The sequence below is a fragment of the Tachypleus tridentatus genome, chromosome 10, assembly GCF_004210375.1.
Source record: "Tachypleus tridentatus isolate NWPU-2018 chromosome 10, ASM421037v1, whole genome shotgun sequence".
In the NCBI taxonomy this organism is placed as follows: Eukaryota; Metazoa; Arthropoda; class Merostomata; order Xiphosura; family Limulidae; genus Tachypleus; species Tachypleus tridentatus.
In genome coordinates this window covers 16492800-16510480 of record NC_134834.1, presented here as the reverse complement: position 1 = coordinate 16510480, position 17681 = coordinate 16492800, and the positions used below count along the sequence as shown (strand labels likewise).

At 32.2% G+C, this 17681-nt stretch overlaps 1 protein-coding gene and 1 long non-coding RNA gene across 2 annotated transcripts in view; one reads left to right on the top strand and one right to left on the bottom strand.

The window, feature by feature from the left end:
• Window positions 1-4237: 4237 nt before the first annotated feature.
• LOC143228786 (uncharacterized) lies at window positions 4238-9080 on the top strand. Its single transcript, XR_013015457.1, has 2 exons — window positions 4238-4666; window positions 8774-9080. It is a non-coding gene; the product is annotated as an uncharacterized LOC143228786 (long non-coding RNA).
• LOC143228785 (uncharacterized) overlaps window positions 5339-17681 on the bottom strand; it is a 30412-nt gene continuing 18069 nt past the window's right edge. The window contains exon 2 of the mRNA XM_076460143.1: window positions 5339-17074. Coding sequence (XP_076316258.1) covers window positions 14299-16572 — 2274 coding nt within the window. The 5' untranslated portion in view covers window positions 16573-17074 and the 3' untranslated portion in view covers window positions 5339-14298. The remainder of the gene's footprint in view (window positions 17075-17681) is intronic.

Below are 17681 nucleotides of genomic sequence, written 5' to 3'. Positions count from 1 at the left end.
TGAGAAAATAGAAATTTCTACTTCATCACAAGTGTTACGTTATATTAACGTTGTCAAATTGTATACAAAAATGAAGGGGGAAATGAACTTCATGAAGAGACCGAGAATTGGCGTTCTCTTTTAACCACATGAGAAAGTCTATTTAAAAAAAACAAAAAACAGTTGATTTTTGTTTGTTTGTTTTGGAATTTCGCACAAAGCTACTCGAGGGCTATCTGTGCTAGCCGTCCCTAATTTAGCAGTGTAAGACTAGAGGGAAGGCAGCTAGTCATCACCACCCACCGCCAACTCTTGGGCTACTCTTTTACCAACGAATAGTGGGATTGACCGTAACATTATAACGCCCCCACGGCTGAAAGGGCGAGCATGTTTAGCGCGACTGGGATGCGAACCCGCGACCCTCGGATTACGAGTCGCACGCCTAACGCGCTCGGCCATGCCTGGCACGGAAATTTACTCTACTATAATCTAATAAAGTTGATAAATATTTTCAATATTTTAAGAAAATTGCTCAAACCACGGAAAGGCCTACCGAAAGATGTTCATTATTATTACAAAGTGTTTTAACTGGTACAAGAAGCTTATACCACTCCCTCTATAGAATATTTTAATAAGTTTAAAGCAGTTATTCTCGAAATATTCGAGGCTTTGTAGTCAAAAGTTTCGAGGCTATCACAAGCAAGATAGTCAAACTAATATGGAATTCACCCACGAAAAAAAAAAAAAAAAAGAGAGGTTTATTTTTATTGATGGTGTAATTCGACGCATACTGGCAACAGTATTGGCAGATTAAGACAATTATGTCTAATTAAGTAATTTAAACGCTGTACAAGCGATGACTTCAAAACTGACTTCGACGAAAAGAAAGTTGAAACTACAGAAAGCAGCTGCACTGTCCAGTGATTAAACTATTAACATATAAAACATATTTTCATAAAATGAAATTCCTACCACTTTGACAAAAACTTGTAAATATAGTTCGGGATTTTTATAACAAAATCCAGCTCCTCTAATTTGAAATATTATTACAGACAGGACAAAACATCAAGGCTTCTCTGTCATTTCTGTAAAACATTTAATCATGCTTTGTCCTTTGAAAAGAAAAAAGAGGCAATATCCAGTGCGTTTGTGTCCACGAATGGACTTAGTTTCACCAAGTCACCCGACGTTCTGGAGTTAGCCAATGATAATATAAAGGCTGATGCAGTTATGGAAGAATTTAAACCCTTTATGTCTGTTGGTTCTGTCTTTGACAAATGAGACTGGTTATTCCATATTCATACGTTTTCTACGTTAAACTGTGGCGACTCATTGCTAAGAAGGAAAACTGCCTTTAGATTCAAGTTCTGCCACTGGTGAGTCTGTTATTGCTCAGGGTATTGAGGGTGGTTTTGTTAAGGTTCCTGTACGTTATATTTATTTAGCATCAGACCTAGTTTCGGGACCAGTTGTGGTTGAAGTAAGACCTACAATGCCAATTAAAGGCGTATCGTTATCACTGGGAAACAGTTTGGCTGGGGAAAAATTGTTGCTGAACTCAAAATGGTTAGCGAGGTGATCACAGTTTCCATTCAAGAATACTGTTGTTGTTGAGGAGAATCCAGATGCGTTTCCTTCATGTGCTGTGACTCAATCTCAGGCAAAGAAAATAAGCCAACAACAAGTGACAGACATCTGTTCAGAGGATGATATTATAGATTCATCTCAAACATTTTTTGGATCCAACAAGTATCTTGCAAGTAACTGTTTTCTGACAGTTCCATCTAAATACCTAATTTTCAAAACAAGCATTCTCGGTAATAACCACGTTATGTCTCTCTGAAACTACTCTCTTGGAGTTCTATTGTAAAAACACACACAACTATAATGTCACACTTTGTAATTAACAAAAAACAACAAAGGCACACTGAATGCAATAGTGTTCAGGAAGAGACAGGCCATCAGTGAAGGGAGTCAACAGGACCTGCTGCACATGTCTTCCATCAACTAAATGTCTGATTTACTGTGTCACTTTTACACAGAAATACACACTAAACACAGCTTGGACCTCAAACCTTCATGGAAAAACAAAAGTGTTACTGTCAACTTCACCCTTTGTTCTTCAAGTTCCATGAATAAGTTCTTGAAGTATCAACATTCGGACAGTAACTCACTTCACTACCACATGTACAAGTAAGAGATTTATTGAACTGTATTTTTATAAGCAAGTTAGAAAACTTATTTTACAAACACCATTTTATTCATTGAAATATTACAAGCATAAATCTCAAGTTAAACAAATGCCCACACACCTGTCATACTATTGAAATATGCATTTGCATGAAGCATATTTTCTTTTTCCATAAACCACCAAGAAGGTATAAATAAGATGCTCCAATATAAGTTTTTATACAGATATTAGAAGCTTACTTTTTACGATTAATCATTAGCATTTCTTGTTTTATTCATTTTTAAGGCAGTTCATTCTTGTGAAAAACAATAACTAAATTTTCATTTCACATTTATCAATCCAAACTGCCTTGTAATGTATTTCATTAAGTTTTAGGTGTTTTTTTTTCACATCAGCAGTTTGTTAACAAACCTGTGAGGCAGTGTTTCTTGTTGATTAACCCTTTAACACCAGCATAACTTAGGCTACCTTCAGCTAGAATATTAACTTTGAACAATAAACAATCAACAGCAAAGGCTATCTTTACCTAACTCATCATTGTAATAATGCATGTAAAGTACATTTATTGTAACCACACAGTAGATGGTGGTTAATTATGTTTTTGATACAGTATTGTAACTGGATTTGCATTCATTAAAAACAACAACTGAAGTACAATGAACACAATGATTAAAATCTTTAAAACAGTGAAGAAAACATAAAACAACCATTCCCTCTTCAAAATACTGGTTGTTCTCCAGAGGTTTTTGTTGTAATTGGGTTTTCTTACAGCAAAGTCACATCAGGATATATGCTGAATCCACTGAGGGGAATCAAAACACTGATTTTTAGCATTGTAAATTCTCAGACTTAGGGCTGTGCCAGTGGGGAACTGTAACTGTATACTATATATTAGCAGCTGTAACTTGCATTAGAAACAATACCACATGTATCTATTGAAGCTAGAACAAAATTTCTTCCAAAGAAATAATATATTTGCTAAGTGTAATGTCTTTCTCAGAACAAAAAATTTATATGTTAAAGAAAAACAGAACAATTTCAAAGGGAACTTTCAAATAATTACTTTTGTAATTAACAAATAACATTAAGTTCAAATATTCAAAGAAACAAAACAAAACAGTTAAAGTATTATATTCTGATTAACACTTTCAATTTAACAGAATCTGATTGGCGAGACATCAGTGCCCTTTTTACAACGTTCATGAAGATATTTTCTCTTTCAGTTAAATAATAATACCATAAACTTGCTGATATTTCTAGAGGATCACGCTTATGTTACACGAGCATCTGCTCTTATGTTCAAATATTTCTAGTCTGATGTTGCTTTCTGCTTAATTGTTGCTTGTCTTTAAAACATTTATAACAGCTGATAATCACTGACAATGACAAATGCTATGGATATTCAGGAATTGAAATAGTTGGAAATCAAGTTATGACAACATCAGGAAAAAAGTTGTTTTACCATCCAAACAAAATGCATCTCTTGTAGAATAAATTAAGTGTTAGTGGTGAACCATACTAGGAGACTGAGATACAGGAGAAAATGAAGATTTTTACTGTGTTAACTGAACAGATGCTCCATACAGCTTGGATGTCCGCCAGAATCAGCCATTACTCCATTAATGTTTCTCTGTTAAATTTAAGTGTCCTTGCATTTAACATTCTAAAAGAAACAGTTATTCACTGAATCTAATTTGTGGACAAATGAAAGTTGATGTATTTTTTGATTTCAGTTTTATAGAGATATACTGACAACCACAGAGTGTCGTTTGAAAAAAAGAACAGCCTGTCTTCAGATGTGAATGATTTAAACCGATGTCCAAAGAGGGTTAAAGGTCAGGTAATAGAAATGTCTCACATACAGTTCAGGTGAAAGGTTGTAATTTACCACAAACATTTAATTGGACTTGACTGGAGATTCGAAACTAATTCATCTATTAATGATCTAATCAGGTTAAGGCAGAAATAACGTAAAATAAACAGTGATAGTGCAGAAGCTCTAAGCAAGTTACAAAACTTGTTTGAGATTGAGGTTCTTATTTCTACCCTTTGCTGTTTATTAAAGCCTGAAACATACAATAAATACAGTAAGTATTCTCCAGTGTATTTAGATATGTATATACAACCACTCATCAAGTGAAAATCCTAGTAGTCAGTTATCAAAATCACTGGTGACAATGTTATTTTCTCTTTAAATTTTGGTAACTAAAGATTAAATCCTTGCACTATGATAACCAATAATAAGAGATATATGTATACTTGTAGTGTATAAACCTGTACTGTTTGCAAAACATTTTTAAAGGAACTGGTCAGGTATAGCCTGACATTTATTTACTGAAATCAAAATAAGAGTAACTGGACCATGTTTTTCACTTTCTTCCCTTTGTAGAATGTTTTATCCTGCATTATGGGTTTTATTCATGGAGGAAAAAACAGAGGCTGAAACTTTGAATAATTTGTCACTGGTTGATAAAATACCGATTCTTCACAGAAATGGTACTTTCATTGATATTTTATCACAAATATATTTGAGTCTTTAATGTCAATAGTATTTTTATTTTACAATTACAAATATCACTCTTAATTTAAATTACAATGTACTAATTGTAACAAAGTATAGACTTGGATTATATATATTTAACCTGTGTGTAGAACAAGAACAAACTTACACCAGCTGAAGATATTAACTGACTGTGATACGAGGTTACTCTTCTGAATTTGTCAATGGTATTTGATCATTTAGCAGTTAAGCCTAATTTATTACTGAGTTCATGTTTTAAGAATACTCAATCACAAGTTACACAGACTTGAAATATGTGGTTAACACTCCTACGAAAAGTGGGGCCTAATAGGCCCAAGTGCAACTTGAAAGGTTATTAATATTAACCTAATAATTTTGTATTTAACTGAACTTGCCATTTAAATCCATTAATGAATGGATTAACGAGATTCCCACTGTCCCTATCTATCTTGCGAAACCACAGCCAGGGGAACGGGCTTGAAGAAATTAGGACTAGAAACGTCTTTTCGTAGGAGTGTTAACAACTGAATGGTCAAAGTTATATGGAACAATCACTTTCGGGTCAAGAAGGATATGTCTTTTGCTTTAAACTATGATATGACCCATGATATGCTCAGACGAGGACAATTTAAAATAAATAACAGATCTGATAACTAAATATGTTTATTCTTCACCGTCAACCATCACAAGTAAAAGATAAAACGTACAGCCTAAAAAATCCTTCCTTGAACTGAACACAAGCAATATGATCAACTAATATAATCAACACATTTCTTTTCACAGACTTCATAATTACATTTTGTTTTGTTTCACAAATGAAACTAAAAAAAATGTACATGTCATCACATGCATCAATAGTTTTTAATCAGGTTCAAAACCTACTTTCACATGTAAGTCAATCAAATTAATCATCAATCACATTTGGTTTTATAACAATAACGTACATATTGGTCCCATATTTTTTTTCTGATTTCAAGAAACAGGTAAGTATGACCCACAAAATATTTCTGAAATACACACACATCTAGATTATTTATATACATATAATATACAGCAAAGATTGGAGTACAGTTTTGCCTATGTTTTCAAAACATAAGAGTAAAGATATATACCACACCATGTGATCCTGCACTTGAGATAGTTTGGTCCCTCATAACCTGAGATGCTATTACACTTAAATACATACAAGTGTAATAGATTTTATAAAAAATACCACTACAACTGGTATTAGAAAACAAACAATAATGTATTCAGGGTACAGAGTAACAAAAGGCCAAATTTCATAATGGTACACACTCGAGAAGAAATCTTAACTTTTGAAGCTCTCACAAAATGTGGTCTATCATACAGGGTACAATATTCATACAAAAAATATTACATTTTTCAACGTTTTCAAAATGAGGTAAAATATTTCATGGAGAACAAGATCACACACAGTTTTTTTTCTTAAAAGAAAAATTTATCCAGAAATTACAAAATCATCTTTATTGTTAAGTTAGTAATGATCTGTGTGTGTATGTTCACAAATAGGGAACTGACCATTTTCTGGCTTTGTTACTGTCAGAGATTTACAATGACATACATTATGAAGTTCATTTTACGAAAGACAAGATACGTCCGCGTTTTCTATACGAAGAGAAAGGTCATTTTCTTAATTACAGTTATGTGAAGATTTCTGTCAGTAACGCCTCAGAAAATATAGAAATACCAGTTTCTAACTTAGACATTTTAAAGACCTTGTACAAATTAGTATACAGTAGCTACAAAAGACATTTCTAACAAAGAAAACCTTGTCAAAGAAATTAAAACTAATTCTTTCATTCAACTTCTGAAAAGGTTAAATAACTAGTGTTATAATAACAAAGAAATATCTAACCCATTATGCATCACACCTTGTTCATCAGTTAGCATATATAAAATAAGCTAATATTTTTCCATTAGTATAGAAACCCATAACTTACTATACCACTATTCACCAACATGATACATTTCTCTGAATATAACCTATCATATTTGATGCTAAAATTTTTTTAAAATCTGTCACAGTATATATATACACATACAATAATAAGTTTTGTTTACTTTAGTGTCATACAAGTTTTCAGAGTATGAAAAAAAAAACCATAAATTAAAATAATTAAACTGAGTACAATAAATGTTTATCATAAGATATTAAAATTTAGGGATTGAGAACAACTGATGATATACATGCAGATTAGAAAGTGTTAGCAGGTTAAAGAACAACTGATGATATACATACAGATTAGAAAGTGTTAGCAGGTTAAAGAACAACTGATGATATACATACAGATTAGAAAGTGTTAGCAGGTTAAAGAACAACTGATGATATACATGTAGATTAGAAAGTAAGTGTTAGCAGGTTAAAGAACAACTGATGATATACATGTAGATTAGAAAGTAAGTGTTAGCAGGTTAAAGAACAACTGATGATATACATGTAGATTAGAAAGTAAGTGTTAGCAGGTTAAAGAACAACTGATGATATACATGTAGATTAGAAAGTAAGTGTTAGCAGGTTAAAGAACAACTGATGATATACATGTAGATTAGAAAGTAAGTGTTAGCAGGTTAAAGAACAACTGATGATATACATGTAGATTAGAAAGTGTTAGCAGGTTAAAGAACAACTGATGATATACATGTAGATTAGAAAGTAAGTGTTAGCAGGTTAAAGAACAACTGATGATATACATGTAGATTAGAAAGTAAGTGTTAGCAGGTTAAAGAACAACTGATGATATACATACAGATTAGAAAGTAAGTGTTAGCAGGTTAAAGAACAACTGATGATATACATACAGATTAGAAAGTAAGTGTTAGCAGGTTAAAGAACAACTGATGATATACATACAGATTAGAAAGTAAGTGTTAGCAGGTTAAAGAACAACTGATGATATACATACAGATTAGAAAGTAAGTGTTAGCAGGTTAAAGAACAACTGAAGATATACATACAGATTAGAAAGTAAGTGTTAGCAGGTTAAAGAACAACTGAAGATATACATACAGATTAGAAAGTGTTAGCAGGTTAAAGAACAACTGATGATATACATACAGATTAGAAAGTGTTAGCAGGTTAAAGAACAACTGATGATATACATACAGATTAGAAAGTAAGTGTTAGCAGGTTAAAGAACAACTGATGATATACATACAGATTAGAAAGTGTTAGCAGGTTAAAGAACAACTGATGATATACATACAGATTAGAAAGTGTTAGCAGGTTAAAGAACAACTGATGATATACATACAGATTAGAAAGTAAGTGTTAGCAGGTTAAAGAACAACTGATGATATACATACAGATTAGAAAGTAAGTGTTAGCAGGTTAAAGAACAACTGATGATATACATGTAGATTAGAAAGTAAGTGTTAGCAGGTTAAAGAACAACTGATGATATACATGTAGATTAGTAAGTGTTAGCAGGTTAAAGAACAACTGATGATATACATGTAGATTAGAAAGTAAGTGTTAGGAGGTTAAAGAACAACTGATGATATACATGTAGATTAGAAAGTAAGTGTTAGCAGGTTAAAGAACAACTGATGATATACATGTAGATTAGTAAGTGTTAGCAGGTTAAAGAACAACTGATGATATACATGTAGATTAGAAAGTAAGTGTTAGCAGGTTAAAGAACAACTGATGATATACATACAGATTAGAAAGTAAGTGTTAGCAGGTTAAAGAACAACTGATGATATACATACAGATTAGAAAGTGTTAGCAGGTTAAAGAACAACTGATGATATACATGTAGATTAGAAAGTAAGTGTTAGCAGGTTAAAGAACAACTGATGATATACATACAGATTAGAAAGTAAGTGTTAGCAGGTTAAAGAACAACTGATGATATACATGTAGATTAGAAAGTGTTAGCAGGTTAAAGAACAACTGATGATATACATGTAGATCAGAAAGTAAGTGTTAGCAGGTTAAAAGCACAATGAAATTCTTGGCATGCAATAATCTACGAGAAATAGGTATAAATACAAAAACTATAAGAAACAATTATGTAACATGTGGATATAAAAAGAATGTAGTATTATTTATTATATAGGTGTAATAGAAGATTGGTATCTTCTTGGAAGTATTACTCACTAATTAGGGGTGAAAAAAAACGATTGCCATTAACTACTTGGGTGTGAAGAAAAGAGTTCTATTTATTATATGGATGTGAATAAAAATAGCACAATTTCTACTTGGGTGTGAAGAAGAGAGTTCTATTTATTACATGGATGTGAATAAAAAGAGCACTATTTCTACTTGGGTGTGAAGAAAAGAGTTCTATTTATTATATGGATGTGAATAAAAAGAGCACTATTTCTACTTGGGTGTGAAGAAAAGAGTTCTATTTATTATATGGATGTGAATAAAAAGAGCACTATTTCTACTTGGGTGTGAAGAAAAGAGTTCTATTTATTATATGGATGTGAATAAAAAGAGCACTATTTCTACTTGGGTGTGAATAAAAACATTACCATAATTATCTGAGTGTAAATATAAAGAATACTATACTATTTGGGTGTAAATAAAATAATACAATTTAATCCTTAGAAAGATTAATTACTGATTAAATATGAGAAAAAAATGACTAAGGTAATAGTTTTTAGCTTTTTCATTAAGTAATCACTTGTCTTGTTTTAATTACATGTAAAAGTGGTTGTGAAGGAAACAACAGATAAAACATACAGTCTAATCACATATTACTATTACTTTTACACAAAACCCTGTAACATTCATGAGCATACAAAGTTTAATAGCAATATGACTATAGGTCTATAAATTCCACCAAAACAAACTGACCAGTTGTTTCTTTGCTTGTCCTGCAAACTATAGCAGAATTGTTTTTTATATTCAAGTTAACAGAGCTATATTAAAAGCAACTCCATTAATTTATAGTTTTGTGAACAAAACAATCCTACACTGAGTGTTTTTTTATACCAAAAAAATTGTATTACCTAACAATTACTTCTAGCAAAAATTTCACCATCACCAGAAAAACAAAACTGCAACCAAATGGACCAAAACATCATAAATTGACCTGTTGTTTAATACGGAGTACACTTGTTTTATGATTACTATGAATTTACTTGGAATTATCACATCTAACAGTTCTTGAAAGCTTATAAAATAAAACATATTGTGTGTCTATATATAAATATACACAAAATGAATTTTCAGACGGTGGATTATCAGAATTTTATCTTTCTGTCAACAAGTAGGTCACTAGACTTTTTTCAATCTAATATTCTTGTTCAAACTATTGTATCTATGAACTGCCAACAAACTGTAGTCATTCCAGCTAAAACTCTCAAGCAGGATAAGATTAAATAGCTTTGATTTGATGCCTTGTCTACCTATTCTAATCACACAATATATCAAATGCTTTATCCATACAATCTTGTCATACATGTAAACTGACTTTTAAAATAAACAGTACTGATTGTTAAACCACAATTATACTGAAGGTATCATAAATATATCATAGTCTGCAACTTTTAATTTTGATTCTTTAAGCCTACCAACAAGTTAGTAACCATACTGGAGGTACCAAAAATATATCATTGTCTTTAATTTTTAACATTGATTCTTTAAGCATACTAACAAGTTAGTAACCATACTGGAGGTACCACAAATACATCACAATCTGTAACTTTTCATATTCATTCTTCAAGCACATTAACAAGTTAGTAACCACACTGAAGGTACCAAAAATATATAGTCTGTAACTTTTAATATTGATTCTTCAAGCCTACCAACAAGTTGGTAACCATACTGGAGGTACCATAAATATATCATAGTCTGTAACTTTTCATATTCATTCTTCAAGCCTATCAACACGTTAGTAACCACATTGAAGGTACCATAAATATATCATAGTCTGTAACTTTTAATATTGATTATTCAAGCATACTAACAAGTTAGTAACCATACTGGAGGTACCATAAATATATCAGAGTCTGTAACTTTTAATGTTGATTCTTCAAGCATACTAACAAGTTAGTAACCATACTGGAGGTACCATAAATATATCATAGTCTGTAACTTTTAATATTGATTATTCAAGCATATTAACAAGTTAGTAACCACATTGAAGGTACCATAAATATATCATAGTCTAACTTTTAATGTTGATTCTTCAAGCATACTAACAAGTTAGTAACCATACTGGAGGTACCATAAATATATCATAGTCTGTAACTTTTAATATTGATTATTCAAGCATATTAACAAGTTAGTAACCACATTGAAGGTACCATAAATATATCATAGTCTAACTTTTAATGTTGATTCTTCAAGCATACTAACAAGTTAGTAACCATACTGGAGGTACCATAAATATATCATAGTCTAACTTTTAATGTTGATTCTTCAAGCATACTAACAAGTTAGTAACCATACTGGAGGTACCATAAATATATCATAGTCTGTAACTTTTCATATTCATTCTTCAAGCCTATCAACAAGTTAGTAACCATACTGGAGGTACCATAAATATATCATAGTCTGTAACTTTTCATATTCATTCTTCAAGCCTATCAACACGTTAGTAACCATACTGGAGGTACCATAAATATATCATAGTCTGCAACTTTTAATATTGATTCTTCAAGCCTACCAACAAGTTAGTAACCACATTGAAGGTACCATAAATATATCATAGTCTGTAACTTTTAATATTGATTATTCAAGCATACTAACAAGTTAGTAACCATACTGGAGGTACCATAAATATATCATAGTCTGTAACATTTCATATTCATTCTTCAAGCCTATCAACACGTTAGTAACCATACTGGAGGTACCATAAATATATCATAGTCTGCAACTTTTAATATTGATTCTTCAAGCATACTAACAAGTTAGTAACCATACTGGAGGTACCAAAAATATATCATAGTCTAACTTTTAATGATTTTTCCAACAACAACAACTGTGTTAGTCATCATACTAAATATGCTAGATATTCATTTTTCTTTACAGCAGAAAACAAAAACAGATTCAGTTTTAAGTAATTTAAAATTTATATCAAAACTAACTAACTTTGGTGTCTACCTTATCATCACTAGTTGTGTTGTTGAAAGCAACATTTATAAACATTAAATAGATCATTTGAAATTTGGGAAGAAAGAGGACATCTACAAATGCTATCTTTGTTTCGGAGTAAATGCTGTATATTACATTGTACAAACAATGCTGTAATTCCTAGGACTAAACAATGACCTTTTGGATTATTTTGTAGATTTAAATATTTTCTGTTTAAATATTTTAAACATTTTGTTCAGAAGAAAGGAAATTCTGGACATGTAAAGTTTTTCATTTTTGTTTAACAACTATGCTCAAAAATATCTTATTTGTGTTGTGCAGTTTCAATTTGTATTACATTTTGAGATAATAACCAATTTCATTCAATTTAAAATTTCAGTTGAAGAGATGAATTATTTTAAAAGTACATTCATCACATAAATTTTATCTGAAATTAGACACTCTCTCACACACACACTGTTCAAAAAAGCTGAGTTACCATGAAGAAAATATCAGACAACGTCCAAATGGTACAACAGTCCTAACTGTCTGACAGGCTACTATCTACAGTACACTAAAACTTAGCATAGTCAGCAAAAAATAGATAGGTTCATTGAATAATATTACTTTCTACTGGCAGGGTGACAATTTCTAAAAAACTCAAATATTTCATATTTATAATTTGAATAAAATAAGCACACAGATATTGTTCCCGCAGTACAATCTCTCACGTTTTTGTTTAAAAATTACCAATTTCTTTTGTTGTTATCATGAGAAACGTGAAACAAAGAAACATGAAAATGGACCAGAAAAATTACAGGTACAGTGTTTTCACCCCATAATGGAGACAACAAACAGTCAATCAAAAGACTATAATAACAATACAACCAGCAAAACAAAAACAAAACCTACACAGCATACATTTACCAAGTGATCTTATGCAAACTTCACATTTCAATAGTGTATAACACAAATGTATTATTACTACTTGTTCAGACTTGCAAAATACATGTCAGCATATAATGTAATTTTTAATGATTCTTCTACTTATTAAATGTGTTATCAAACCTTTAGTTAAATATCTTTGTTTAGGCTTAACAAGAATTTCTGACAAACACTTTCACAAAGTACTCAAGCGACAATTTCTTATCCCTCCTGAGCCCAGTATACACGTAAACTACTTCTTAGCTTGTGTGTATACCTTTTTGGTTTACATTCAGGTACAAAATGTCTTAGCTCTACAAAATTACTATATACACTCTCAAACTCCGCTATTTATTAACAAAAACATCAAAACACAATTTTACTTGAATGGATATTAATATCCATAAATTGTTAATAGATCACACAAAACTAACTATCCTTGTTGATCTAAACCAACGATAAAACAAAAATCAAATAAAACATGTTAAAAAGTTACACACGAGTGTCTGAATCAATTGCAAACTAAAATTCCAACCAATAATATATAGCACTGCTTCTATTCAATGGATTAGACTAGAATACAAACATATACGACTGGCAAATATCGACCCTCATTATATAAAAGATTAATGCAAAACTCTTTTCTATCTGTTTAAATAGTTTTACCACTTCATGCTAACAAAATAAGGTTTGAAAACTACAAATAATTAACAATCATTGACTGGAAAATGCATATGTAAATATATTACATGTATTGAAAGTTCGAATAACTATTATAAAATATCTGGTATAAATAACGTGGCTTACACACACACACAGTTATATATGTATATATATATATCACTATCTTTGTAAAATTAAAAACATAATTCATGGATACACTGACCTTTCATACATCTAACCCTTTACTACACACTTCCTGTTATTTTAAGTGTATATTGCCTTCAGTTGTAAGTTCATTCTTGAATGAAGCAGTTCTTATAAATATTATATTTACAGAAATACAGTCAGTCTGGTTGAATAATATCAGTAGATATTTGTACTTCATTTTAAATGAATATGCAAGAGGCAACCATATAAAACTATCATTAAACGTATTCAATAAACTGAAAAAAAAAAAAAAGATAGAGTCTTCAAGTTGCTAGGCAACATAACAGTTTACACATTTAATGACATCTCACGGCACTAAATAAAAGCTTAGGTTACTGCACTCTGACATTTCCCTACAGTGAGTTATGTTGCTATGAATCTACTGTTAAGTGCACTTTAGGACTTCATCTCAAACTGTATCACCAAATTTGCTTTCTTGGTCTAGTGTTCACAGATTTGTGCAGGAAAAAGGGTTACACAAAACATGAATAAAGAGAATCTAACTTTTTCTTTAACAAGTTTTATCACTAAGATATAATTTTATGTTTCTTCAAATAACTCATTCCAATTGTTTCACTTGTTTTGTCCCACTTACAGTAACATAATAGTTAAATAAAGGTAAGAAATGCCTCTATGATGGCAACAGAATCATGCCACTACAACTTCCCTAAGGCATTTTATTACTTAGATACTTTCAAAATTGATATTCATATTTCTTTAATGCTGTTGGTAGTTTTAATAAAACTTGTTAACATGCAAGAGTTATGTGATGTTATGGGTTTTGCTGTGGGCATTTAAATTGCCTCTATTAGCAAAGCCTTTTCCACAAGACTTGCAAGTAAATGGCTTCTCACCAGTGTGGACACTCATGTGTCTTTTCACGGTTGACTTCTGAGAGAAACATTTTCCACACACACTACATGCAAATGGTTTCTCCCCAGTGTGAGTACGCATGTGGATCTTGATACGCTCCTTGTCAGCGAAACATTTGCCACAAATATCGCACGGAAATGGACGCTCACCAGTGTGAGATCTCATGTGTCTGGTAAGGGATGTCTTCTGTGAGAAAGAGTGGCCACACAGTTCACATGTAAATGGCTTATCACCAGAGTGAGACCGCATGTGGCTCTGGTATACATTTTTTGTGGCAAGATTTTTACCACACAGATTGCACTGAAATGGTTTTGAGGGGCTTACTGAAGGGACAGGTGACTCTAAATGAGAGGTGCTCGTGACAGGAGATCGAAGGACACGTGAATCACATGGCTTACCAGACTGACACAACAAACACTGTTTTTCACTATGCTTGCTATCATCATGTTCAGAAATCTTACAACTCACTGGAGAAACACATGGTCTCATTTTATCAATGGAGATAGAGGCTGTTTTGGAAACAGGTAAAGTTGTTGAAACTTTCTGAGTAGGACCACTAACTTCAGATTTTACACAGTTTAATGGAATAAAAGAACGTGAGTTACTGTCTACAAGTGTTTTGTGTCTGCTAGCACTGACAGTAGAGACAGGTGGTGGTGAAAACATGTTGCCATATTTTCTTATATTTGCTGAGATTTCCTTTTTCAGAGATAATTTTTCTAAGGTGGATCCTGTGTTCTCAGGGATTTCAAATTGGTCCTGCTTTTTTAAAGTAGTACAGCCAGAAACAGAATAAAATGATGGCAAATATTGCAATTCTGAATCACTTTCAGTTGTATTTTTGCATCTAAAGAAAGTCATCATACTGGGAAGTTGAGCCATTGCAGGAGGGTGCAAAGAGTTGTCATTAGAAATTGTATCATGGGAAGATACTTCTATATTCAAAGGTTCTTCTTTAATGGATGATAAGATTGAACATCGAGTTGCCTTAACAGGAACACTTTCCGAGCTCTTTAGGCCAATATCTGCATTCTCTTTAGATACTTCACAAAGTTTGGAAAATGGAGGGCTAGATGCAGTGGATCTGGAACAGTGGAGGTTAGGCATCTCAGATGGCATGTCTACAGTTTTCATAAAAGAATGATTAGGCACTGTTTCAGTTGCTGTTACCAACACTGATGCAGCTAATGTGTCAACACTAGCACAAGGATGAACAGAATCAACAGAATGCAGTGAATTTAAGGCAACTCCAGTGGACAGACTGACATTTGATGGAATCACATGCTTTCTTTGGCTATGTGAATCACAGTGGTGCACTTCAGTGCTCTGGAAAGCATGAGGTGATATAGATGATGAAATTGATGCATATGTTGTTGTCCCAAAGTCCAGAGGTGTTAATAAACGGTTTGTGGAGGGAGAAACCAGGATACCATCATCATTTGCTGTAGAGTGTTTGCTGTCAGCTTGGAAAAACATGCCTGATTCACTTTTTATGTTATGAGTATTAGTGCTTAAGCCTTGATGTTTGAAAAAACTATGAGGCATTTCTGTAAAGGCATGGGAAGCTTGAACTGCTTCTTGTTTTTGTAGTCCAAAATCTGAGGTAGAAGCTGGTAGTACATCATAGAAACTATTCTCCATTGGGCTGGATTTTAATACAGTCTTGTGGTGCTCTGTCAAATTATGTGAAATAAAAGACTGTGGTTCTTGGTGATTACAGTATACAAAAGGTGATTCACAAACCATGGAAACATCTGCATTTTCCTGGAAAGGTACTTCTTGTATGAAGTCAAACTGAAATGGTTTGTACATTTCTCTAGAGTAATAAGCCATATGAGGCTGTAATATTGTTGAAACAGGAGGTAATTTTTGCATTTTTCTGTCTTCTGAAGGCCCTGAAAGAGTATCTATTAAATCATGGTAGAAAGGTTTGGATTCAAGCATAAAATGAGAAGGATTCTGCGAGAATGGATATACTTTTTCAACTTTTAAGTTTTTACAATCATCCGAAAAATCTCTTTGGTATTTGTATGATACACACGACTGTATCTTCTCATTTCTATTGTCTTCTCTTCTGCTTTCAAAATCTACAAACTTAGAGGTGCTTTCCAAACTGGATGCCTTGATAACAACACTGGCCAGATCCCTGACTTGGTCAGCCATCGAGACAGAAGAAAGATCTGAAAATGTAACAACTGATGAGCTTGAGCAATGTGGCAGAGGAGTTTTCTTATCCACCTCTATTTCATTGACTGAAAAAATGTAAAGAATGTTGAGACTGAGCCAGATCAGATATTACCGGTGGCTCACTGACTATTCTTTTGACTTTACATTAAAACAATGAAGTATTACAATATGAAACCTTTGATACACTAACTTCACCCTATTGATCTTGTAGTAACAATACGTATCAGCACCAGGAACAGTAGCGACAAATATAGAATCGTTTGATGTGGTACCCTGCATATGCCCAGTAACTACACACCCGAGTGGACAAACAGAGAGAAGACTAGATATCACTGAAGGTTGAATGAATTGGTCATCACTGACAACTTCACTAGAACTTACTGGTGTCTGTCGGATGTTACCCGTCATATTTCACATCTTTTCATCTTCAGTTTTGTCGTTAAACATTCCAAACCCAAATGAAGTACCTAATCATAGCCTATAAAAAAACAAAAAGTGAGAACATTCTTTTACCATCAAGATTATGTCCATGAAACATTTTCTAATTGACTGGTACTTAAACTACTGTGTGTGTGAGAATGCATTAAATCCACATATTTTTATAATTTTGAATTTTAATGTTGAGAAATAAACTTAATAATATCATTTTGTGGTAAGCTCCAAAAAAACAAATTTCAAATAGTGATACACGTCATACCATCTTATAACATTAATTAAAAAATTAAAACAAATGTGAAAACTACCAATCCACCCTCTTACTTGTAACTTCACCACAAATTAAAAAAAAAATAATGTAAATTATGATAATGTTTTACATTCTTTTAGCTTCATCAAAATCATAACATTTGTTCATAAGAAGGGTTGTGTTACTGTTGTTATACCTCCAATTGCACCAAATACTCTCTGAAGAAGTAAACAAGATATTTGTTCATAAAAAGGGTTACATTTGTTACTGTTGTTATACCTCCAACAGCACCATATATTCTCTGAAGTAAACACATGTTCATAAGAACAGCTAATAAATCGTACATTTCTCATCCACAGCTGGTAATATTTTTATTTGCCGAGTGCTTTTCCATTCAAAC